This window comes from Marmota monax, unplaced genomic scaffold (genome assembly GCF_021218885.2).
Source record: "Marmota monax isolate L192 unplaced genomic scaffold, Marmota_monax_Labrador192_F-V1.1 WCK01_AAM20220418_F8-fsc00151, whole genome shotgun sequence".
Taxonomy (NCBI): Eukaryota; Metazoa; Chordata; class Mammalia; order Rodentia; family Sciuridae; genus Marmota; species Marmota monax.
Window position 1 is genome coordinate 2,759,944 of NW_026694226.1, and position 25,292 is coordinate 2,785,235.

At 43.5% G+C, this 25,292-nt stretch overlaps 2 protein-coding genes and 2 non-coding genes across 7 annotated transcripts in view; all 4 read left to right on the forward strand.

Annotated features, from left to right (window-relative positions):
- Nucleotides 1–9,891: 9,891 nt before the first annotated feature.
- On the forward strand, nt 9,892–17,493 carry Atp5f1b (ATP synthase F1 subunit beta). Its single transcript, XM_046466769.2, has 10 exons — nt 9,892–10,052; nt 10,520–10,702; nt 10,940–11,114; nt 11,837–11,958; nt 12,211–12,395; nt 13,500–13,658; nt 13,762–13,884; nt 14,854–15,066; nt 15,398–15,599; nt 17,224–17,493. The coding sequence occupies exons 1-10, from the start codon at nt 9,926–9,928 to the stop codon at nt 17,322–17,324; spliced, it is 1,590 nt and encodes a 529-aa protein (XP_046322725.1). The 5' UTR covers nt 9,892–9,925; the 3' UTR covers nt 17,325–17,493.
- Nucleotides 10,769–10,843, forward strand: LOC124108338 (small nucleolar RNA SNORD59). Its single transcript, XR_006856651.1, has one exon. It is a non-coding gene; the product is annotated as a small nucleolar RNA SNORD59 (small nucleolar RNA).
- LOC124108337 (small nucleolar RNA SNORD59) lies at nt 12,048–12,118 on the forward strand. The gene has a single exon (XR_006856650.1). It is a non-coding gene; the product is annotated as a small nucleolar RNA SNORD59 (small nucleolar RNA).
- Nucleotides 17,494–19,815: 2,322 nt separating the features above from the next.
- Baz2a (bromodomain adjacent to zinc finger domain 2A) overlaps nt 19,816–25,292 on the forward strand; it is a 34,163-nt gene continuing 28,686 nt past the window's right edge. The window contains exons 1-2 of one of the 4 annotated variants that reach the window (XM_046466771.2): nt 19,816–20,014; nt 24,571–24,655. Coding sequence is in view for 1 of the 4 variants with exons in the window: in XM_046466770.2 (XP_046322726.1) it covers nt 20,011–20,014 (4 nt within the window). In the remaining 3 variants the exon portion in view is untranslated. Of the gene's footprint in view, nt 20,015–21,157; nt 21,216–24,570; nt 24,656–25,116; nt 25,284–25,292 lie in introns of those variants that run through there. The other 3 variants (XM_046466772.2, XM_046466770.2, XM_046466773.2) reach the window with 3 other exon arrangements.

Genomic DNA, 25,292 nt, shown 5'->3' on the forward strand with positions numbered 1-25,292 from the left:
TGTGGGCAGCTCATAGGCTAGTCCATGGGAACAAATATATTTGAGGAAAAAATAGATAGGAAGGTTTAATTGATATACATAAGGAATTATAGAGATTTCAAAGGAAAACTAAGACTTTTTCTTTCCATTTGGTATATGACTGTACTGAGTGATATCCAAAACCATTTTGGAATGCTACTAGAAAATCCTAGGGGCCCTGGGCATAGGAACAGTTTGTATTTCAGGCTGATCCTTTAAAGAAGTATAGTTCACTGGGCATGGTGGCATAGGCCTTTATTCCCATCAGCTCAGGAGGCTAAGGCAAGAGGATTGCAAGTTCAAAGCCAGCATCTCAGCAAGACCTTGTCTCAAATAAAGGCTGGGGATGTGGCTTAATGGTTAAGCTCCCTTGGATTCAGTCCTTAATCCCCCCAAAAAAGTGTAGTTTACTAAGCACTTGCACATGCCTGCAGTCTGTGTTCAAGGTTGAGGCAGGAGGCTCTCAAGTTTCATGTCAGTCTCAGTAATTTATCAAGACCCTTTAAAAAATAAGAAGTACTAGCTAGGGGTATAGAGGCACACACCTATAACATCAGTGCTCAGGAGCTGAAGCAGGAGGATCAAAAGTTCAAAGTCAGCCGTAGCAAATTAGTGAGGCCCTAAGCAACATAAGTGACAGACACCCTGTCTCAAAGTACTGGTGATATAGCTAAGTGGTTTTAATCCCCACCATCCCACCCTAAAAAAAAGAGAGGTTATACCTTAGGCACATGCCTGCAATCACAGTGGCTTGGGAAATAGACTGGGAGATCATAAATTCAAAGATAAGTTCCTTTTAGCAATACCTGGGGATGTAGCTATTTGGCTCACTGGTATAGTACCCTTAGTATTTGGGGGTGGAGAGAATAGTATTGCTTAGGTTCTGACCCTGTTAAAGGAATGCTGTTTCTTCAAAGCTATAGTGAGCCCTGAGATGGGTTTCTCTTAAGTTGTTTGGGGCCTTGCTAAATTGCCAAGGCTGGCCTTGGAATTGGGGTTCTCCTGCCTCATCAAGAATTCCTTATTAGGATTTCAGTCTAGTGCCATTACACCCAGGAAAGCCCTAGATTGTAGTTTCAACTTTCTCTGGAGGATGCTAAAGTAATCAGCTTAACTGAAGTGTACGATAGTTCTTAGCTTAAATGGGGAAACTGTTAGACTCTTATTTATTCTCCTGGAAAGACAGTTCTAGAAGTTAAGGATTCATTGGCTGACTGGCAATCCTTTTATCTATAAGCATTAAGAAACTACCTTGGGCCTGGGGTTGTGGCTCACTGGTAGAGCACTAGCCACTGGGTGAGGCACTGGGTTCAGTCCTCAGCACCACATTAAAAAAGAAAGCTATTGTATCCATCTATGACTAAGCAAAACTCTAAAAATATATATTTATACCTTAGTGTGATTCCAATTTTGGAGGGAGTGGGGGGTGGGTGTGCTTGTGATTGAGACAGGGTTTCACTAAACTGTTCTTCAAATCTGTGGGCCTTGCTGAAACTCCCACAGTTGATTATTGTGTATTGCATATCTATTCCTACCATTGAGGGATATTATATATCCCCCAAGATATTTGGTCCTTAGTAAAGTGCCTGATGTGGTGGAGACTATCTAAATGGCGTGTTGACTATGTTTCAAAAATATACTGTTGATAATGTGTTGCAGGTGGGTCTGTGGGTAAGGAAACAAGTTTGTGAAATAACTTAAATATTATAGACGTAATAAAGATTAAGGGTTAAACTTAGACACTGGTATTAGTGTCCAGATTGTAGAGATTTGTTGGTCATTAGGGCTTGATGACAACTCAGGATACTGGCAGGTTTACTTTGCACTTTATACCAGGTAGTCTTTTTTTTTTTTTTTTTTGGTTGGGAGAGTTCTGGGGATGGAACCCAGGGATGCTTAATCACTGAGCCACATCCCCAGCCCTTTTTGTTTTTGAGACAGGTTCTTGCTAAGTTGCTTAGGGCCCTGCTAAGTTGCTGAGGCTGGCTTTGAACTTGTGATCCTTCTTGTTCAGCCTACTGAGCCTTTGGGATTACTGGCATGTGCCACCATGCCCAACCCAGGTAATCATTTCTAAAGTGAAAAGCAAATCATCTCATTTGTTTACAACTCATATTGTCAGCTTGAGTTGAAGACCCTACAAGAATTACTGCTAAACAAATGCTGTACCACTGAACAACATGCCTACCCCTTTTTAAGTTTGTCTTGAGATAAGACCCAAGCTGGCCTCAAATGTGTAATCCTCTTGCCTCATCCTCATAAGCACCTAGGATTATGTTCCTTGCTCCTATAGCCCAAATTGGTTTATTTATTTACAGCACTGGGGTGAACCCAGGGCAGTACACTATCACTGAGCTACATCCCCAGTTTCTACAGCTTAAATTTCTTAATCTCAAATCCAGTGGCTTCATCTTTCTTCCCTTTTTCTATAGTCCTGTGGTTCATATTCAGTCTGGTGGTTCTGAATTTATCAAAATCATGGATTACCTTGGATTATGTGGGTGTGTATATCCAGTCCCAAGATAAGTTTTCATAGGTCTGTGTGTATTTGGGATTGCAAATAATTAAATTTGATGATTTCTCAACTGTGATCCCAGATTTGCCAGAAATACTAATTCTGGACCCCAAAACAGACATCATTAATCTATCCAGCCCCTCAGGATTCTGAGGTATGCCTTAAGTTTGACAACCACTGTTTTAGATCTTATATACAGATTCTGGTTCATTTGTTCCTACTGAGGTATGTTAGCAATGTAGTAGTATACTAAGTAGTATACAAATGACTATGTGACAAAGGAAATTTCTTTTTGGGGGTAGGGAGGGTTACTGGGGATTTAACCAAGGGGCAGTTTACCACTGAGCTACATCCACAGCCCTTTTTATTTTTATATATGAGATGGGGTCTCACTTGCTTAGAGCATGGGTATGATGCCAAGGCTGGCCTTGAACTTGAGATCCTCCTGTTTCAGCCTCCTTAGCCACTGAGATTACAGGTGTGTGCCATCTTATCCACCTGGAAGGAAATATTTAATCTCCAATGTCTGATAATGGTAACAGCTAGCACATTGAGGATGTGAAAAGTTGATGTGACTGAGAAGCTTTAATTTTACTAAATTTAAATCCCCCATATGGGATTGTAAAGATTTAGATGACTCCATTCTTAGCTTCCTAGGATGATAAGGGGAAATCTTTCAAAGGATGATTAAAAATTAACTGTTTAACCTTGTTAAATATGAGAGCTTAAGATGATATGTGCCTGTAGTCCCAGCTACTCAGGAGAATTACAAGGGGCACGGTGGGGGGATAGCGAAAATAAAAGAATAGGTGATTTCCTGAAGAAATAGTGGTGGGGGCTGGGGATGTGGTTCAAGCATTAACGTGCTCGCCTGGCATGTGCGGGGCGCTGGGTTCACCCTCAGCACCACATAAAATAAAGATGTTGTGTCCACCGAAAACTGAAAAATAAATATTAAAAAATTCTCTCCTCAAAAAAAAAAAAAAAGAAATAGTGGTGGTTAAACATGAAAATATTCCATCTGGGGCTGGGATATGGCTAAGACACTGGGTGTTCTTAGCATTGCCAAATGGTGTGTGTGTGTGTGTGTAAACTATTCCACATTAGTAATTAGGGAAATGCAAATTAAGGTCAATTTTATTGCCACATTTAAAAAGAAAGTTTCAGCAAGAATGCTGGAGACTGGTAAATTAGCAAGATGATTTTAGAAGATGATCAGAATGTGGTTTAAATGGATATATTTAAGCCAACATTGTATTTCTAGGAATCTGTATTAAAGTAGTATAAAAAGTGATGTCACATTCAAGCTTTTTTTTCATTAAGTGTTGCATGTACTCACCATTTGTGACAACCCAAATGATCATTCATTAATTTAAAATGTTATTACATGTACTTTTATTGCATAATGTGTCCCACAGTCAATAAAAGACACTTCCATACTAACAAAATTCTCCAAAATACAAACATGAGAAATCTCATAGAAAGTAAGTGGGATGAGCCACCTGTGGTGGTACATGCCTTAATCCCATCAATTTGGGAAGTTGAGGCAGGAGGATTGCAAGTTTGAGGCCAGCCTCAAAAATATGAAAAGGGCTGGGAAAATGCCCAGTGGTTAAGTGCCCCTGGGTTAGGGCAGGGGGTGTATATAAAACTTTTTTTTTGTTTGTTTTTTTGTGTGCTTCTGGGTGTTGAGCCATCATCTCCTACATGCTGGGAAAGTGCTCTGCCACTGAACTGTATGTATCTCCATACCCCAAACCATGTAAAATAATTTTTTGTTTGGTGGTTATTTAGGGGGAGAGGAATGAGATTTGGAGTTAGTGTGACTTATCCTGTGCACCTAAAATGTATTTGTGTATTCTTGTGTAGTAGTAAACACACCCCAAAATTGTGGTTCAAGAAGGGAATAATTGGGCTTCTGAGGTACAACATTTCTGGATAAAGTTGGGGAATGGCTGTGGGAGTAGGCTGCTTAAGTGAAATGTGAGTGTGAAAAACTAATTGGAATAAAAGATTAAGGGTCTCTAAAGCTAGAATACTGAATGGATTACAGTAATCCCCAACATGAGGTAATTTGTAAGCCTACCACTATGTCACATCATTCACACCACTCCATATCATCTTGCATCATAAGAAGGATAAGTAGAGTACAGTAGGATTTTTGTTGTTGTTGTTGTTTAATGTTTGTTTTTGTTTTTGTTTTTTTTTTGATTCTGAGTTTTGAACTCAGGGCCATTGTGCTTGCAAGGCAAGCACTCTGCCAACTGAGCTATATCCCCAGCCCAAGTACAATAGGATATTTTGAGACCACATTCATGTAACTTATAATAGTATATTATGATTGTCCTAGTTTATTAGTTTGTAATCTCAGTGCCTGATTTATAAATTAAGCTTTATCATAGGTAATGTATGTATAGGAAAAACAGTCTATATAAGATCTGGTAGTATCCAAGGCTTAGGTATCTACTGGGGTCAGGGGCGGGTCTTTGAACATATTCTCTATGGATGTAGGGGGACTATTACATTTTTATGGAATTTTAATTCACTGAGGTCAATTATCAGAAAATGTCAAGTATTACCAGAGTACTGAAATAATATGGGGATATGACAACTGTGGATTATCAGTAGTACAGGGAATTTGTGGAAAATATAGCCATAATGTAAATTTTTTAAGGTTTCCAGTTATTATCTACAGGGCACAATTATTTTGTAATTAACTTGCGTGTGTGTGATGCTGGAGCTTGAACCAAGGGCTTTGAAAATGCTAGGAAAGCGCTTTACCATTGAGCCATATCCCTAGCCCCTGTAATTAATATCTGATAAGAACAAATGCCTGTATTCCCAGTGGCTCAGGAGGCAGAGGCAGGAGGATCTTGAGTTCAAAGCCAGCCTCCACAATTTAGCAAGGTGTTAAGCAACTCGGTGATACCCTGTCTCTAATAAAAGAAAAATAGGGCTGGGGATGTGGCTCAGTGATGGAGTTCAATCCCTGGTAAGCGCACCCCTCCCTTGGAAAAAAAAAAGAAAGAAAAGAAAACACCAGATTTCATGCCTATTTTCCCAAGAAAAATAATTTGTATTTTATATAAAATATCACTTGGATAATCTGGGTCTCAGTCAGGAAGTACAAAGTTGGACCAAAACAGGTAAACTGTAACGTAGATGATATAATTTGTTCAGAAAATCTGTTACGGGCAATATCAAATTTATTCTTTATTTTAGTCTATATATTTAATAGATTATCTGATTTCAAAAAAGGGAGAGGGGCCATTGAAAGTAAACTACAGCAAAAGAGTTAATAGTTCTCAAGTTTGAGTATAATGGTCTCTATGGAGAAATATCTCTTCCACCCACCTCAGAAACATTGAAAGCATATGACCTTGCAGTGTGACACAAAATTTGTTTAATGAATAACTTGACTGCCCAAGAAAAAGTTAAATTACTTGATAATCTGCTAAGAGGACAAAGAATGTGTGATAAATTTCCAAAATTTATGAGTTCAGTTACCTAGAAATTTATGTGAAATCTCTTGGAAAACTGGATTAGTTCAAATGTCAGTGTAAATGTATTTGATGGCTATTAAAACTTAATTTGGCCAAAACCAAAACTGGTTGTACAATTTTTTTTTTAAAAAAGTGAGATTGTGTCTTGCTGCTTGCTGTAAAGAGAGAAGTAAGAAACTTCTTGGCTCTGATACAGAAGTATCTTTTACATGAGAAATAGTTGAGGCCATAGGTAGTAAATAAGTGGATCACACATTACCATTCTGGGCAGAAAGACAAAGGAATAATTTGATCTCAGTGCCTTTTTAAAAGTAATTGGTTTTGTTTAAAATAAAAACACAATAATCCCAAACAGTATTTTTCCCTTTATTACTTTTTTGATATGAGGGATTGAACCCAGGGGTCTTAACCACTGAGCAACATCTGAAGCCCTTTTTATTTAGTTAATTATTTTTATGTTATTATTATTTGGTGGGGGTGCTGGGGATTGGACCCAGGAGTGCTTTTACCACTGAGCCACAACCCCAGTTCTTCTTTTTTTTTTTTTTGTGCCAGGGCCCCACTAAATTGCTGAGGCTGATTTTGAACTTGTGATCGATCCTCCTGTCTCTGCCTCTGAAGTTAGTGGGATTATAGGCCTCCAACACCAGGCCTTTTTACTTTTTGAGACTGTCTGATTAAGTTCCTTAGGACCTAAATCTCTGAGGCTGCCTTTAAACTTGCCATCCTCCGGCATCCTCCTCCAATGTCACTGAGATTACAGGTCTGTGTCACTGTGCCCAAAAGCTTTATTTTGATTACAACACATATACTCCGCTCACCAAATGAATAAGATAAATGGCTGAGCACAGTGACACATGCCTGTAATCCTACAGACTCAGGAGCTAAGGCAAGGTGGATCACAAGTTGAAGGTCAGCCTGGGCAACTTAGTGTGGCCCTATCTCAAAATTAATTAACTGGGCATGTAGCTCAATGGTATTGAGTTCTTCTTTGTTCAATCCCCAGTACAGCTACAAACAACATGAGAATTGGATAGGATTCAACTGACAAGAGTACAAATAATTTTGAGACAGGATCTTGCTAAATTGGTAAGGCTGGCCTCAAATTTGTGGTTCCTCCTGCCTCAGGTTCCCAGGTGGCTGGGATTATAGGTGTGCACTACCACACCCAGATTCATTCTTGATTTTTTTTTTTTTTTAATATTGTGGTGCTGAGGGTAGAATCCAGTGCCTTACCCATGCCAGGCAAGTGCTTTATCACTGAACTACAACCTTGACCCTCATTCTTTTTTTTTTTTTGGTGGTGTTGTGGATTGAACCCAGGCCTTGTGCATGCTAATCGAGCACTCTACCAACTGAGCTATATCCCCAGACCCCTACCCCTTATTCTTGATTTTTAATCCTGTGTTTTTGGATCTACATTTTATTCTTCTGCCCCTTACTTTGCTGGTTTGTCTTTTTCTACCTGCTCCTCGCACATTTGTGTTGTCATGGTTTGTTTCATTTTCTTTATCTTTTTTCTTTTTCTTTCTTTCTTTTTTTTTTTTTTTTGTATCAGGGATTGAAACCAGTGGCGCTTATCACTCAGCCACATCACCAACCCTTTTTTTTTTTAAGTTTTAGGTGGACACAATATCTTTATTTTATCTTTATATGTTGTTGAAGATCGAACCCATTGCCTCCCGCATGCCAGGCGAGTGCACTAACACTTAAGCCAAGACAGGTTCTTGCTTAGTTGCTTAGGGCCTCCCTAAATTGCTGAGACTAGCTTGAACTTGCAATCCTCCTGCTTCAGCTTCCCCAGCTGCTGGTATTACAGTTGTGCATTACCACACCTGGCATCTCTTGGTTTTTTTATTACTAGGCAAGATTACCAGATGAATATTCCAGAAGCATTTCAAAAGTAACATTTTTTTCCCTCCTTGTTTTCTCTGTTTTGTCTAGTCCAATAGTGTAGAACTTTTTTGTGATCAGAAATATGAGAACTGGCATTGGAGTTGTGGCACAATAGTAGAGCACTTGCCTAGCATGTGAAAGGCACTGAGTTCAATTCTTAGCACCTCATATAGATAAATGAATAAAATAAAGGTTCACCAACATCTAAATATATGTAACAAGTAACAAAAGAAAAAAAAGAAGAAGAAAAATGAGAACTAACAGAGGTTGAGGCTGAGGCAGGAAGATCACAAGTTCAAAACTAGCTTCAGCATCTTAGAGAGGCTTAAGCAACTTAGCCAGACTGTGTCTCAAAAAAATAAAATGGGGGCTGGGGCTGTAGCTCAGTGGCAAAGCGCTTGCCTAGCATGTGTGAGGCACTGGGTTCGATCCTCAGCACCACATAAAAATTAACAAATAAAATAAAAGCATTCTGTCCATCTACAACTACCAAATTAAAAAAATAAATAAAATGGCCTGGGGATGTAGCTAAGTGTTAATTGCTCTTGGGTTCAATTCCTGGTACCAAAAATAAAAAGAGGGAGAGGGGCCCCAGTTCTACCCCAAAATATCTTTTTTTTTTTTTTTTTAAAGAGAGACAGAGGGAGAGGGGAGAGAGAGAGAGAGAGAGAGAGAGAGAGAGAGAGAGAATTTTAATATTTATTTATTTTTTTAGTTCTCGGCAGACACAACATCTTTGTCTGCATGTGGTGCTGAGGACCGAACCCGGGCCGCACGCATGCCAGGCGAGCGCACCACCACTTGAGCCACATCCCCAGCCCCAAAATATCTTTGAATACAATCAATACTTCAGGAAAAGAGACTGTTTATTTTGTTATTTCCCAGTCTGAAGGAACACACATATTTGCCCAGCCCCCATTCCTATTCAAAAGCCCTTTAAGACCTGTCTCCTATCTCATTCTATAATTAATTTCTTTACTATCCTCCTTTTTTTTTTTTCTTTTTCTCCTTGTTGGAGTTAAACCCAGGGCTTCCCACATGTGCAGAAGACATTGTGCTACTGAGCTATTATATACCCTGAGTTGCTCTATCTTGGCTTTTTCCTTTCAAACAAACCACTTGCAGTTCCACAGAAGGATCATACCGTTTCATGGAAATGCGTGCAAATCCTTGCTTTCTGCTTGACCCTAAGAATTTACTCACATTTCATAGCTGAGGGGAATTTCCCTACAGATTCAGGAAACCCAAATTTCTCCTTTCTCTCCCGTGTATGCACTTTACCAGTAATAACCAAGAATCATAACACTTTGTATTGTTTGCTCATTTGTCTCATAAAAGAAGGTCCTGAATCTTAATTATGTTTTCTACTCAAGCCTAATGTACATCTATTAAATGACTCGTTACTTTAGTTTCTTTTATTGTATAGATTTTAGTGATAAAGATCCTGTCCAGGTTATTGATCTGCTGAGCCTCCTGGGAGCTTCCAATCACAGTATGTGAAAGAAAAAACGTGTTTTGATTATAGAAAAAGCTCTCGACGTCGCCAGGTTCACCTGTAAGTGAAGCTTCCCGACGCACGATTTAGGTAATCTCACCCCTCTGGCTATCAATCAGCTCAAAGTCCTACCTAAGGAGAGATCCCAAGGACAGGCAAAGACAGTTCACGTGCTTCGCCCACTTCCAACAGGAACTCGGCCCCTTTCCTAAACGTAGTTCCGCCAAGTACTCGCTCCAACTGACATTTCTGTGGTCCAATTAGATTTCAAGGCTCGGAGGGCTCCAATTCCAATAATAGAAGCAGTTTCTGATTAGCACCAGTTTTGACCAATGGTTTAGAAGGTGAAAGCTTCTTACCCTATAGAAACAGAGTTTAGAATGATGAGCAGTAAATCTACCCAATGGATGAGTCTGCAGCAGAATAGGCCTCGCCCCAACTGCAGGATTGCAGGTGGCCGGGACAGCTGCCGCATTCAGTCTCTACGCGGACTCCGCCATGTTGAGTCTTGTAGGTCGTGTGGCCGCTGCGTCGGCCTCCGGGGCCTTGCGGGGACTCAGCCCTTCGGCATCGCTACCTCAAGCCCAGCTTTTACTGCGAGCCGCCCCGGCGGCGGTCCAGCCTGGTAAGTGCTTTCCCCTAGGAACCGTGTTCAATTCTGCCTCCTTATGACCTTGAGCCGGAGACCGATCGTAGCTTGGGCCTAAGGAATCCTGTAGTGATAAAAGGATGGGAAGGGTTGAGTCCTGCTCTCTAACTGTGGGAAAACAGGAGATCATCCAGGGAGCTTTCTTCAACTTAAATACTGTCCTGTTTTGGAGAACGGGCTCTGTGTGATGGAAAAATGCGAGCAGATGCGTTGACCTTTTCATGGCATGATGGTTCTACACTCAGGAATAATATGGTTTTGTGCATGAGCATGGAAAGCTGTGCAGGCGCGTTCTCAATGGCCGCGCGGCCCAGTCCCTGGACACGCCTTCCGTGCAAGCGGAAGGAGGCCCAGCCTGGGTTGAATTCGCCTCTCTTTGTGAGTTGTTAATACTTTCGATGTACTGAGTCCCTCTCCTTACAATATATATATTTTTCTAATAGCCAGAGACTATGCAGCCCAAACATCTCCGTCGCCAAAGGCAGGCCCAGCCACCGGGCGTATCGTGGCAGTCATCGGTGCAGTAGTGGATGTCCAGTTTGATGAGGGATTACCACCTATCCTAAATGCCCTGGAAGTGCAAGGCAGGGAGACCCGGCTGGTTTTGGAAGTGGCCCAGCATTTGGGTAAGTAGAATGTTTAAGAACAGAGAAGACTGTTTAATCCAGATACCGTTGAAATCAGGCTGTCTCCTTTCTGTGATGATTTTACCAAAATGACTTTCGTTCTTCTGAGTTTGCTGAAGCCAAATTCAGATACTGAGAAGGAGCCTTGATTTTCTTAGGTCTTTCGTACCAGCTACACTTTGTTAAATATTATGGTACTTACCTGTTGTATAACCTTGCAATACCTTTATCTGACAGGTGAGAGCACAGTAAGAACCATTGCAATGGATGGGACAGAAGGTTTGGTTAGAGGTCAGAAAGTCTTAGATTCTGGTGCACCAATTAAAATTCCTGTTGGTCCTGAGACCTTGGGCAGAATCATGAATGTCATTGGAGAGCCTATTGATGAGAGAGGTCCTATCAAAACCAAACAGTAAGTTCCTCTTGCTGCATCTATTCACAAAAGAACTGCTTTTTCTTGGAGTTTTACACATTAAGGTGACATCTAATAAAGCAACATTTTCTTACAAAAGAATACTTAAAATGCTCATGCATTCAATGGTTAAAAATCACATGATGCTACCCAGTACCATGGTACAGGCCTGTAATCCCAGCAATGAAGAAGACTGAGGAAGAAGGGTATCAAGTTCAAGGTCAGCCTCAGCAACTTAGTGAGACCCTGTCTCAAAATAAAAAGGACTGAGAATGTGGCTCAGTGATAAAGCTCCTCTGGGTTCAGTCTCCAGTACCAAAAAATAAACAACATGGTGTAGTTTTTCCTGAAGAAATTAAGGATACATAGTTCTGATTGTTGAGAACTGATTCTTAGGATCTCATATTTATTAAAAAGGCTTATGTTTATGGCTTAGGTTGAGGATTTTTAAAAACTTGTATAGCTTTGTTTTCTTATTGATATGTGGAGGAATGTTATTAGGTAGGAGAAACTTTGATAGTTAAAGTTGTCAGGGAATGGGATTATTCCTGAGATGAAGTCTCCTTTATTTTAGAAAGTGAAACTAGATTCTAGATGACAACTTAGCTATAATGTAGACTAGATCCTCTGGGAAAGATTGGACTTGAGAATTGATAGGAATATTTAAGACTTCAGTTGTTCTTAACAAAGTGAATATAGATGGTTCTCTTTTCTCTTAACAGGTTTGCTCCTATTCATGCTGAGGCTCCTGAGTTCATTGAGATGAGTGTTGAGCAGGAAATTCTGGTGACTGGTATCAAGGTTGTGGATCTGCTAGCTCCCTATGCCAAGGGTGGCAAAATTGGTATGTTAGTGGTGGGTACATATTATCAAACCTATATGGGATAGGGGGGGTTTTATCAGTACCAAACTGAGATGGTATTGATATCTTTCCCTCACTGATGAGCAGCTTCTGACTTTCGTTCTTCTGAGTTTGCTGAAGCCAGATGCCATTCCTGAGAAGGGAAAGGATGGAAAGAAGCAAATTTTTTTGAGGTTTGCTTAATTTGGGAATGTAGAACTCTTAATTTTTTTTTTTTTTTTACACCTTTTCTAGGGCTCTTTGGTGGTGCTGGAGTTGGCAAGACAGTGCTGATCATGGAGTTGATTAACAATGTTGCCAAAGCCCATGGTGGTTACTCTGTATTTGCTGGTGTTGGTGAGAGGACCCGTGAAGGCAATGACTTATACCATGAAATGATTGAATCTGGTGTTATCAATTTAAAAGATGCTACCTCCAAGGTGAGCACTTGACTGAAGTTCACACAGTAATTGTGTCAGAAAACTCTAGGTAGCTAAACCCTTGTTTTAGATGGTACTGGAGACTGAACCCAGGTGTGCTTTACAAACATTGAGCTACATTCCCAGCTGTTTTTTTTGTTTTGTTTTTTTTTTTTAATTTTTTGGAAGTAGTTGGAAAAAACACCTTTATCAATCTATTTATTTATTTATTTCAATGTGGTGCTGAGAATCAAAACAGGGCCTCCTATGTACTGGATGAGCACTCTGTCGCTGAGCCACCATCCCAGCCCTTCCCCAGCTGTTTTTAAAACTTTTATTTTGAGCCAGGTGCAGTGGCTCACACCTGTATCCTAGTGACTTGGGAGGTAGAGGCAGAAGGATAACAAACCCAAGGCCAGCCTCAGCAATTTTGAAAAGCCCTGAGCAACTTAGTGAGACAGTGTCTCAAAATAAAAATTTTTAAAAGGGGCTGGGGATGTAATTTAGGTGTAAAACTAATAAAATTTTGAGGGTGCTGGGGTTGTACCTCAGTGTAGAGTCTTTGCCTAGCACATGTGAAGCATTGGGTTCTATCCTCAGCACTACATAAAAATTAATAAAGGTATTGTGTCCATCTGCAACTAAAATTTAAAAAAAGAAACAGTGGTTCTGGAAGCTCAGGCAGGAGGATTGCGAGTTCAAAGACAACCTCAGCAACTTAGCGAGTCCCTGAACAACTTATCTGGGTTGAGTCCCAGGTACCCAAGTGAATGAATGAATAAATATTTTAATTTGAGATAGGCTATCACTGAGTTGCTGAGTCTAGCCTCAAACTTGCAATCCTTCTCCCTCAGCTTTCTAAGTTACTTGGATTTCTGGCACCCACCACTGCACCCAGCTAGATTTGTCTCCAAAGTATTTTCTTCCTACTTTGAGAATTTTTGCCTTTTTAATACAAGAAAATATTTTTCTGTTTTGAACTGAATGTCTAATAGGAAAAAGAAATTTGCAAACAAAAGTGTTTGACACCTGAGAAGGAGAATCTTTGGTGGTTTCCTCTCTAATTGGGAAATCTTGGGTATGTGACTTCCATACTTACATTTTCTGACTGCATGATTACTGCAGGTAGCGCTGGTGTATGGTCAAATGAATGAACCACCTGGTGCTCGTGCCCGGGTAGCTCTGACTGGACTGACTGTAGCTGAATACTTCAGAGACCAGGAAGGTCAAGATGTACTGCTGTTTATTGATAACATCTTTCGCTTCACCCAAGCTGGTTCAGAGGTGAGAGAGCATCCTTGAGAGGAGATTCATTGAGCTTTTTTGTGGGATTGTATAGACAGCCTAAAGATTTAGACAACCGAGACCACACTTTTTTTTTCCTTAGGTATCTGCCTTATTGGGCAGAATCCCTTCTGCTGTAGGCTATCAGCCCACCCTGGCCACTGACATGGGTACTATGCAGGAAAGAATCACCACTACCAAGAAGGGATCTATCACCTCTGTACAGGTAAGAAAAAGTAAGTGGATGAAGGTTTAATTTGTGTAAAGGTTTGTAGAGAGAGGTATGAAACTTCATTACATCAAAAAGGGCTTTTAAGTTGGGTCTGGGTTTATGAGCTAGGATAATGTGTAAAATTCTTTTTTGCATTTTAAAGATCCTGAAAGGTTAGGAGACAGACATCTAAAGTAATTGAGGGTATACATGAAACATTGATTACAAAAATATTGGTTTCTAGCCTAAGGGAATTCTAAACTACATGGAAATTGACTACTGAATATTTACTGAGTTAATGAACTACAAATTTTAAACATGTATAGGTGGTACGTATGGTAAAATTATATAAAACATGGGGCTAAGTTATAATAAATTCCATGATATATATATATATATATATATTTCCTTTTGGTGCTGGGGATTAGTACCTTCTAACAGTGAGCTATCTCAACCCTCTTGAATAATTTTTTTCCCACCTTGGGACTGGGGATTGAACCCAAGGTCACTAAATCACTGAGCCACCTTCTGAGACAGGGTCTCACTAAGTTGCCTAGTGCCTTGTTAAATTGTTGGGGCTAGCTTTGAACTGATAATCCTGTCTTTTCCCTCACCCACCTAGTTGCTGGGATTATAGTCATGTGCCACCACACTTGGCTACATCATGAATCATTTTAAACACTATTGCAGTGGTACAGAAGTATATTTTTATTGTTTTTAATTTGTAAAAGTTGGTATTATTACAATAGAATTAAAATGTAGGATTAAATGCAAAAATAACAGTGAAAATTCTTATACCCTGACTTAGAAGGACCAGATAATCTATAAACTCACCTGGCAGGTATTAGGATTGAAACTCTTAAGGTAGATATTTAATGCTATAAAGATGGAGTGAGGTGATAAAGAGAGGTCCATAAAAGGAATGGTTTAAATGGAATTAATTTTGTTTTTGCTGCTCTATATGGGTTTTTTGACTCAATTTAGGCTATCTATGTGCCTGCTGATGACCTGACTGACCCTGCCCCTGCTACTACCTTTGCCCATTTGGATGCTACCACCGTGCTGTCCCGTGCGATTGCTGAGCTGGGCATCTATCCAGCTGTGGATCCTCTAGACTCCACCTCTCGAATCATGGATCCCAATATTGTTGGCAGTGAACATTATGATGTTGCCCGTGGAGTGCAAAAGATCCTGCAGGTGATTATATTGTCATCAGTGACCCTAAAGTGATGGAAGGAATTTGAAAGTATATTAAGACTAGATCTTTCCTAGTGTGATTTCCTTTGGAGTAAGGAAAGTTGATAGGGTTAATGAGATTTCTTGAGTTTCTAGGTGCTTAAGCTTTGGAATCCTTTGTTTTAAAAAAATAGTACTCAATAAAATAAGGGGAATAAAACACTGAACTTCAGGCTGAGAACCCTCATTATCCCTGAGCATTAATTTCCCCTCTGTTAGTTTGTTTCTGTTCTTAGATTTTTGTCTAGATTAAAGTAATATGAATACTTGCTGAGGCCTTTTTTTCTCTTAGGACTACAAATCCCTCCAGGATATCATTGCCATCCTGGGTATGGATGAGCTTTCCGAGGAAGACAAGTTGACTGTGTCCCGTGCACGGAAGATACAGCGTTTCTTGTCTCAGCCATTCCAAGTTGCTGAGGTCTTCACGGGTCATATGGGGAAGCTGGTACCCCTGAAGGAGACCATCAAAGGATTCCAGCAGATTTTGGCAGGTGAGAATTTGAGTACAAAGTTGAAAAACCAAAATCCTAAAAGGTGTGTGCTATTTCCACAATGTATACTTTTTTTTTTTTTTTTTTAAACTGAGAAAATAAGCTATTTCCCACAAATTTTATTTAAAATATGTTTGGGGGGGTAGGGCACAGGTACTAAGAATTGAACCCAGAACCTTGGTAAGTGTTCTACCACTGGTACATCCCTAGCTATTTTTATTTTGAGACAGGGTCTTAACTGAATTGCCCAAGCTGGCCACAAATTCTGATCCCCCTACCTCAACCTCTTACAGGCATGCACCCTCATACCTGGTTAACCTCCTGAGAGTGTGACATATTACTTGGCTCTCTAGCCCCTTTTCAGTGCTAGCTACTCTTCTAAGTGAATTACAATTTTAGAGGGAAAGCATTACTACTTTGTTTTACAAATGAGGAAACTGGCACACAGGAAAAATTAAAATTAATCATATCCTAATATCACACAGCCAGAAAAGTGGAAAGCCAGAATTTGAACTTGAGATATATGATTCCAAACCATGTTTTCTTTTTCCTTATACAGTACTGGGGCTCAAACTCAAGGCCTAATGTCCATGTTAGGCAAGTGCTCTGCCTATGAGCCACATCCCCTGTCCTCCTCTTGTGGTGGTGTTGATTTTGTTTTGTTGGGTAACAAGGATTGAACCCAGGGGCACTCTACTACTGAGCCACATCCCCAACCCCCTTTTGGAATGGCTGAAACAATACCCTTTTTTATGTGGTGCTGAGCAGGGCAGGGTCTCACTAAATTGCTATGGCTGGCTTTGAACTTATGATCTTTCTGTCTTAACCTCCCAATCCACTGGTGTTACAGGCTTGTGCCATCTCAACTGGCTTATGTGTTTTTGTTTGTTAATAAATAAATAGTTGTTGATGGGCTTTTATTGTTTATATGTGGTTTGAGGATAGAACCCAGTCCCTCACATATGCTAGGCAAGTGCTCTAGCCCTTGCTCATGTGTTTTTTTTTTTTAAAGAGAGAGAGAATTTTTTAATATTTATTATTTAGTTATCGGCAGACACACATCTTTGTATGTGGTGCTGAGGATCGAACCTGGGCCTCACGCATGCCAGGAGAGCGCGCTACCGCTTGAGTCACATCCCCAGCCCCTTGTTTTGTTTTTTAATAAATTTTTTAGTTGCAGATGTAACAATACCCTTATTTATTTATGTGATGCTGAGGATCAAATCCAGTACCTTACACATTAGGCAAGCTTTCTACCACTGAGCCACAATCCTAGCCCCCTCATAAGTTTTGGGGGTACTAGAGATGAACTCAGGGGTGCTTTACCATTGAGTCCCAGCCGTTGTAATTTTTTTTGAGACAGTTCTTGCTAAGTTGCCAATGCTGGCCTTGAATTTGTGATCCTTCTGCCTCCATCTCCTAAATAGCTGGGATTATAGGGGTGTGCCACTATAAGTGGATATTCATGTCTTTTGAATTTGACTCTTTTCCCCCTGCCCTCAAAAAAGTTTTCTTAGATGGCACAAATTGGAAAGTCTGACTGCTGACCTCAAGTGGTGAGGTGTGTACCATACTTGATATCCCTCCACTTCTTACTTATTGGACTTTTTTTTTCCCCATGTAGGTGAATATGACCATCTCCCAGAACAGGCCTTCTATATGGTGGGACCCATTGAAGAAGCTGTGGCAAAAGCTGATAAACTGGCTGAAGAGCATGCATCGTGAGAGGTCCTCTTGCCAAACTTAAGCACTCATCCAGTGTATTTTCCCTTTCCTTTCCTTTAATCCTAAAAACCACAGTTTTTTGTGTAGGCCACACAAGAGCCTGATTGAATACATTATGTTCTGTTTGAAGAGTATTTAAGGTTTCCAATAAAATGTACACCCCTCAGAATTTGAGTGTTTTTCTTGGTTTTAATAATGTAACCTGAACTGAAGTTTAAACTGTGAATGTTTATTTATTTTGAATGTGCTGAGGATCAAACCCAGTGCCTCACACATGCTAAGCAAGCGTTCTGCCACTGAACTACAGCCCCAGTCCCTGAGCTGTGAATCTTATGAGGAGTTCCTATGGATAATGTAATTTGGGTAGAGCCTCAACTTTGGCATTGTTATGGCATTTGTCCAAAGCAAATTGTTTTTTTTTTTTTTTTTGTCTTTTTTTTTTTTAAGAGAATTTTTTTCAATATTTATTTTTTAATTCTCGGCAGACACAACATCTTTGTATGTGGTGCTGAGGATCGAACCCAGGCTGCACGCATGCCAGGCGAGTGCACTACCGCTTGAGCCACATCCCCAGCCCCTTGTCATATATTCTTTATAGCACATTTCTACTTATGGTTAAAAATCAAGGGGATTGCAGGGTCTGTTGGTGCATTCCTATACCCAGCCACTCTAGAGACTAAAGCAGGAGGATTGCAAGTTCAAAACCAGCCACAGCAATTAATTGAGGCCCTGAGCAACTTAACAAGACCCTGTCTCAATCAAAAGGGATTATACAACCCCCCCCCCCATATTCATTTTTGGTGGTACTAGGGTGTTAACATAGGGGTGCTGTACCAAAGTTACATCCCAAGCCCTTTTTTTTAATTTTTTTTTTTATTATCACCTGGTACTGGGGATTGAATCCATTGTCTTTACCACTGATCCATATCCCCAGATCTTTTTTGAGACAGGGTCTTGGTAAATTGTTCAGGGTCATAAAATTTTCTGAAGCTGGCTTTGGACTTTGGATCCTTTCAAATTGCTGGAATTTTAGGTGTACACTACCACACCTGAGCTAAAGTTTTTAAATTTTGAGATGGTCTTGCTGAATTGCCCAGGCTGGCCTGGAATTTGGCAATCCTCCAGACCTCTCAAGTAGCTGGGATTAAAGTGGTTTTTTTTTTTTTTGAGGCAGGGTGTGAGTTGTTGAAGTCGACCTTGAATGTGCAGTGAGCCTCAGGTTTCCAAATCACTGGCATGAGCCATTCAACTTGGTGCAAAGGGATATTTTTTAGAATGTCACTGGGATAAATGAAATGCTTTTAGAATATTCTAAGACAAGGCAGCAGTTAAATGAATTTAAGTTTTTAGGAAGTGGTGATGAATACCTATTTTTATTAAAATTGAGTTAAAATGGCCCTCTATATCTTGGCTAGGCCTTCTTCAGAAACTTCCTAACTACTTGTTGGAGGCATTTTGAGCAAGCTTGCTGAAGTTTGTGATTGCCTGAGGCTCTGCAGGGGGAAAAACTGAGGTGTAGTGTGACCTCTTAGTAAGACCCTTATGAAAGCTTGGAAAAGAGATTAATCTGTTACCGGGAGATAACAATTTTCAGCGCTGCTGCTTGGGTTTTTGAACTAAATAGATCATTTTAGCCCATTTAGGTGCAAAGTGCAAGGTCACATTTTGTGTTCTCTAGGCCCCTGCCCATCCTACTGCCCTCTGGCGGTAGCACTGAAGACTGCAAAAACTCTGATCTCACCATTTTGAAATTCATAAAGGCCATTTGCTGGGAGGTGTTTCTCTTCTAATGACTGTTTACAAACCAGCTGGGGCTTTTGTCCTGAGGTGGAGCCTTGCTTTTGCAAGCTCCACCCACCGAGGCCTTCATGTTGGTAGGAGCTGGGCGGGGAATGATCTCCCAATTCAGAGGCCCCTGGGGGCTGAAGGTTGGGGAGGGGCCCTGGGAGAGGAGCCAGGGGTGGAGTAGGGCCTCTAAGCTTCCTCCCATCTGCCTATGACGTTCTTGGCACCAATCTCTCCTGTGTCATGATCTGGACAGAAGGTGGAGCCCCTGAGCTGCTTGTGCCTGGTAGTTTGCTCCCAGAAAAGCCTGGATTTGGGGAAATGATGAGTTATGGGGGTGGGGACACTTCCTCTAGGTCCTAACTCTGGAATGGATAAAAACCTGATGGAGAATGCCCCAGGGTATGGGTCAATCCTTTCTGTTCTGTTTTCCTATACACCCAGATGCAGAAGAAATCCTAAAGGTCATTTGCATCCTTCTACCCCTTACCCTGACAGCTTTATGTCCTTCAGCATTTATCTAGAACCTTCTCCTTCTTAGGCGCTGCAACTACTTATTTCCTTCCCCCTACCGCCCTCTTACCACGCTACTGAAGTGTCAACACAATTCTAACCTTCCTCCATATTTCTCCTGGTCTGCCCTGTCCTTGCCTCCTCCCTCTCTCCACCCAGATAAAGCCCCGCCCCTCCCTCCTCCCTCTCCACTCCAGTCTGTCACACAGGGACATCACCCTACAGCAGTTCAGCCTGTGTGGTTCGGAGGAAGCATACATTGGCTTTTTGATTCTTGCTAGTTCCCAGCTCACAGTTTGGGAGGATCCAATACCAGCTTTTGCGTGAAGGGGGGCCCAAGGACAGTGAGGAGCCCGGTGGTCCCAGCCTGGAGCCCAGCCAGACTGACATGGGTAAGTACAGGGCCAGCCCTGGGGAAGGCCTGAGGGATGCCTAGCTCCCTCCCTGCCTGACTCAGCAGGGGTGGGGCCTAACCTTTGCACATTTGAGGGGTGAAGGAGAGGAAATGGGACTATGCAGAGGTCAGAGATCTCAGCTGGTGAGGCTCCCCACCACGGGATCCTAGCATTGCAAGCTCTAGCTTTAAGGAAGCCCCTGAGCCTATATCTTAGGCGGGGGCTTTCTCCTCAACCCCATGGAGTGTTGCCCCTTGCTCATTATTTAAGCTGGGGTGATTGAAGTAATTTTTTTTTTTTTTTTTGTACTTTATTGCTAGCCCCCACAAAAGAAAGGCCCGCTTTCGGTCTTGTTGGGGAGGGTCTTTTAGGTGCTTCCTTCCCCCTACTTTCTCTCAGGTCTTTTAAGTCACTGTCTTCTCTCCTCCCCCACCCTGACCCACTACCAGGTGGGGGCTGCACTGAGCAGCTGCTTCCTGTTGCCCCAGAGGTTACTGTAAGTGCTGGTGGTTGGGGCAAAACTGAACTATGAATAAAGCCCATTCTCACAGTCCCACATCAGCCTCACTAGGGCTGTTATGGATGGCCTCCACACTAGTCACTGAGGACACCGAGAGGTAGAGCAGAGGTTGAGGACTGGGAGTTTTGCCCTTGTGGCTTCCCGATTTCAGAGGCTCCACGGTGGTGCGGATGGACGCGTGAGGAGCTGAAACACCGGAACCTGTTCACCTAGTAGGAAGCTGTGCGTGATCCCCAGTATGCTCGGCCTTGAGTTCCCGTTCCCTCTTCCCTTGGTCTTCTTGGAATTCTGCCTTCTCAGCCTCCTTTGTGAAGGGGTACTTTGGTGGCTTGGGAGCACAGGTAGAGCTGTCCCAAGTACTTCGGTTCGGACCCACCACCATCCCCCACTTCGCCACAGAAGTTTCTGTCTCTTCCTGGGATCTGTTGTCTTCCTCCATCTGGGATCCTTCCTGGTTCTGGCCCCTAGGAGACGCCACCCGCTTCCCCATCCCCCAGCGGAGCCTTCGCGACAGCCCTTCCCAAGCGCTTGTTCTCACCCCAGTAGCTCCTGCCCCTTTAAGCGCCACCTCCCCCCTTCACCGCCGCCGGCCCAAGGCTGGGGGAGGAGGCGCCGCCGCCCGGCTCGGCCACCTGCGCCGCCGCCGCTGCCGCCGCCCGCGGCCCGGCCCTGCTCCAGGTGAGGCCCGGCACCCACCACGGCTCCGGCGTCCCGAGGCTGGCCGTCTCCCGGCTCCCTTCCCCGGGATTCAGGATCTGACCCTTTCACTGCGGGAACTGCCCTTCCTCTCTCCCCCGCACTATCTACTCTCCCATTTCTCCCCTGTCCTCTGCGACCGGAATCCAGAGGCTTCTCACGGCTCTCGGCCATCCTCTCCCGGGTGACCCTCCTATTCTGGGCCCAGGATCTCCCCTCCCCCGCGCCTTCCTAGCCAGAAAAATCTCCCGCGGTCTAGGTTTCTCCTCCTCCCCTCTGGAATAAGCGCTTTCCCACGCCATCCTAACCTCAGTGGGAGGGGGAATAACCGCCACCCCAACTCCTCTCCTTCCCTGTAGTGAGGGTCGGGCGGGAGAGGGGCGCAGCATAGACTACAGTCACTATCTGGTCATGCCTTGCTAGCCCTTCAAGTTCAACTAAGTCCATCTAAAGCTTTTCTGTAGCCCCTCTTCACCCTATATCTTCCGGACTTTGGGGTCCGACTTCAGCACCGCCCACTGAGCTCAGGTGGGAAGGGCCCTCTTCTTGGGCCTGGGGTTGGCTGTTCCAGCCTAGGAACGCCCTTCCCCCAGAATCTAGGAGCTGGGAGACCCCGGCGCTGACGAAATCTTGCGGCTGTTTGGGGAGAAAGGATCGGGGCTGGGTCTGTCTTGAAGGAGTTGAGGTGTTAAAGCGAGGGAAGCCCAGCCTTCTCTATTCAGAGGTTGAGAGAGTCCCTACCCAAAAGAAATTTGGGCCCTCACAATCTAGTGGGGCCACCATGGAGACTCCCATTGGGAAGTTTGGAAAGATTGTAAATCTGAGGGGCACAGGGTGACTTGGAGGGGAGCATCTGAGGGGTTGGTTTCCTTTTAATGTATTATGGGAGAGTCTAACCTCCCTAAAATATAGAGGGTGAGGAAAATGTTTTTCTCCAACGGAGGTGGGGTGTATGTGTGGGGAAAGCAATTCCAATGGTTAACGGGGGCTGAAAGCCATCTCTTTACTGGACCCTATTAACAGTTTGATCCATTCAAATGCCAGCAAAGGAAGGAAAGAAGGTCTTTTATAATTATCCTACCTCCAATGGGGAATTCCCATCTCTCCATCTCACTGCAGCCCCAGCTCTGATCCTTGTCCCTCATTCCTATCCCTCACCTTTAGAATTAGGGAATGGGGTGTCAAGATTTGCTTCATTTTATTCTGAGTCACGTTCTAGGGGGCTGGGAAGGCGCTGGCGGGAGGGGAGGGTGGCCAGCAGTGGTGCTTGGGTTGGATGCCAGGAGTGTCTGGAGGAGGAGAAGGAAGGAGGTAGGAAGCGATGACTCCCCTTCTCTCCCTTATCCCTCCCAGACCCAGCCATCTGGCTCCAAAATGGAGCCAGGCACTGTGGCAGCTGACCCCAGAGTCAGGGAGGTGCTGTAGAGGAACACGGGGAGGTTGAGAAAGGAGGAAGCAGGTATTAAATGTTTCAGCCCCTTTCTCTTCATTTCTTGTCCACCGACCTGACTAGAGGGAGGTTCAGTCTATTCCCTAGATACTTTTAAGTCACAAGTTGCTTTAAAAAAAAAAAAAAAGCCATTTTGCCCCTTTCCCTTTCTAGTAGTTTCTTAAAGGGAGCGAGTGGGTGATTGGTCACATCTGAGGGGATTGAGGAATGTTTGGAGACTTATGGGGTCAGTCTGCCCTCTGTCGTCTGGATGGGGAGAAGCACAGCTGCTGCATGGGGTGGCGTCTGGCAAGAAGTAAACACCCAGCTGTAGGGCATATTGGCAGCGGACCCTCATCCTTCAGAGAGTAAGGAAGATCCCTGATTAGACAGGATGCAGCGGCGTATCATTCAGGGATGAAGGTGATCTGTACCATATGAGAAAAGTGGATCCTGCTCCATTTTCTTTTTTAATCCCAGGTGGTCCTTTTCTATCCAATGCTCATCTTCCCGAACACTCCGCCTGGGATAGTTGGGGTTGCCCTGGAGACTAGGCCTGGGGCTCGGAAGGGGTGGGGGCAGTCAGTGGGGCACAGGAGTAACCGGCTCTTCCGGAGCGGAGTGGATCCTGCTGAGGGTGTGTGTGGGTGTGTGGTGGTGGAGCGAGGGGCGTGGCTACACCCGTCTGACTGGCGCAGGCTCCTCCCCTGCCTATCCAGTCCAGGACTGACTAGCTCTCTATTGCGGGCATAGGTAGGAAGATTTCTCCCTAATCTGCCCTGTAAAAGGAAGAGGCAGAAAGAGGGGATACCAGTTCTGCCCATTTGTCTTCTCCTCCTTTCTGCCCTTTTGGTGCCTGTTCCATGCTCTGAGCTGGCCTCTCCACCTGCCTTAATTTTTTATTTTGGGAACAGAAAGGCATTCCTTAGCAGAAGTTTGCTGGATCTCTTCCTTTTCCAGAAGGAAGGACTCTTCTAACTTCATTGTGGCTTCTACTAAGACACTTCGATCAGTAGGCTATTGGGGAGGGGAGTGTCTCTCCCTTCCTTTGATGACCTATAAAATCTGTTTGATAGAGAAGAGGGGAGGATTTTGATTTCTACCTGTTTGCTCCTTCCCCTGGTAATCTACTTATCTCAGAAGAGGGAGAGACTCCCCTTAGCCTCTGCTGGCTTGCACACTTTGTGAGGCTTTGCTAAATCAAGCTTCCTTTTTACCCTCTTCTTAGCTGTTTGTAGTGGTGGGTGGTGTCTTCCCCAAAACTCAGAGCCCACTCCTCTGTGGTATAAGGACATTAAACCTAGACTGATGGATTTGGCCCCCTCCCCCTCGGTTTTCAGATCTCTGCCCTTCTCAAACCCCCAGAGGAAAAATCTATTTGTTGACATTCCCCAACCTGCCAGAGTTTCACCACCCCCACTTCGTTGCTCTTCCAAGATAATCCAGCCTGAACTTGAATCGAATGGGAATATCTTGAAGCCTGCAAAGTATTGAATTATAAGGAAAGGAAACTTGGTTTCCTTTCTAGGCATACTTTATACACTGTTTGACCTTGAACAAATAAGTGAACCTCTTTGGGCTTTAATTTCTTAGCCTGACAAACAAAAGGTTAAATTAGAAATTAAATATAAGTACTAACATGATACTATTCCTCATCCTGGGACCTTGCAATAGACATTTTAAAGGTGACAGCCAAAATCTAATCCTTTATGCTAGATTTTACTTTCCAGGTCTGTGTGAAGATTTCATACAGCTATAAAGCCGTCAGAAAAAGTGGAACTATAGGTAGATCTTTGAGGCATCTTATTTGTTGGTTAGTTTTCTACTTATTCCCTACCCTTCCGACTGCATTGAGGCTAGACTCCCATGTCTGGTCCCAGAATCGAGCCTCCTTTTCCCCACTCACAGGAATCTTTCTGAAGCCCAGGGCCCTGCAGATGTCGCCAGGAAAGTGGTGATCCAGGCAGGACCTGGCTTCCCCGACAGGACAGAGGTGAGTGGGCATCGGACTCTTGCCTCTCTCCACTCCTTTACCAGGATGGAATTGCCCTAATTAACCTTTCCAATTCCACTTTTCCGCAACCCTTCCCGGAGAAATTAACTGCTCCTGAAGTTATTTTCCAGGTGCCCCCCTTCCCAGGGAAGTAGTTCATGCCTTTGGTCCTAGAAATGTAACCTACTCTTTTGGATTAATTTTGGGACTATGGCTCACCTTTCAGTTTGTGAAGCTAGACTATAGGCAAAGAGATGCAGCTGAAGGAGCCGATCTAGGGATTAGGGTTGTAGGACTCAGAGCGGCACTAGGACCCATATCGGGGTTTGGAAACCAGGACGCTGCGCACTAGGACCCAGAGGCGGAGGCCGCGGAGGGCGGCTCTCTCTCGGCCGCAGCTTCCCCGCCCCCTCCGGCACCGACTCACTCCTCCCCCGCCGGCCATGTTGGCTCCGCTCGGGCCCCGCGGTTGAGCCGCGTCCCCCTCCCCCCTTCCCGGGCCCGGGACCCCAGACCCCCTCCCCCGCGGGCGTCTCCTCCCCTCCTGGCGCCCGCAGCGCGGCCATGTGAACCGTCCACCCCCCGGGGAGAGACGAACCCCGAGCCCGGCTGGACGCCGCCTTCTCAGGTTTGTGGA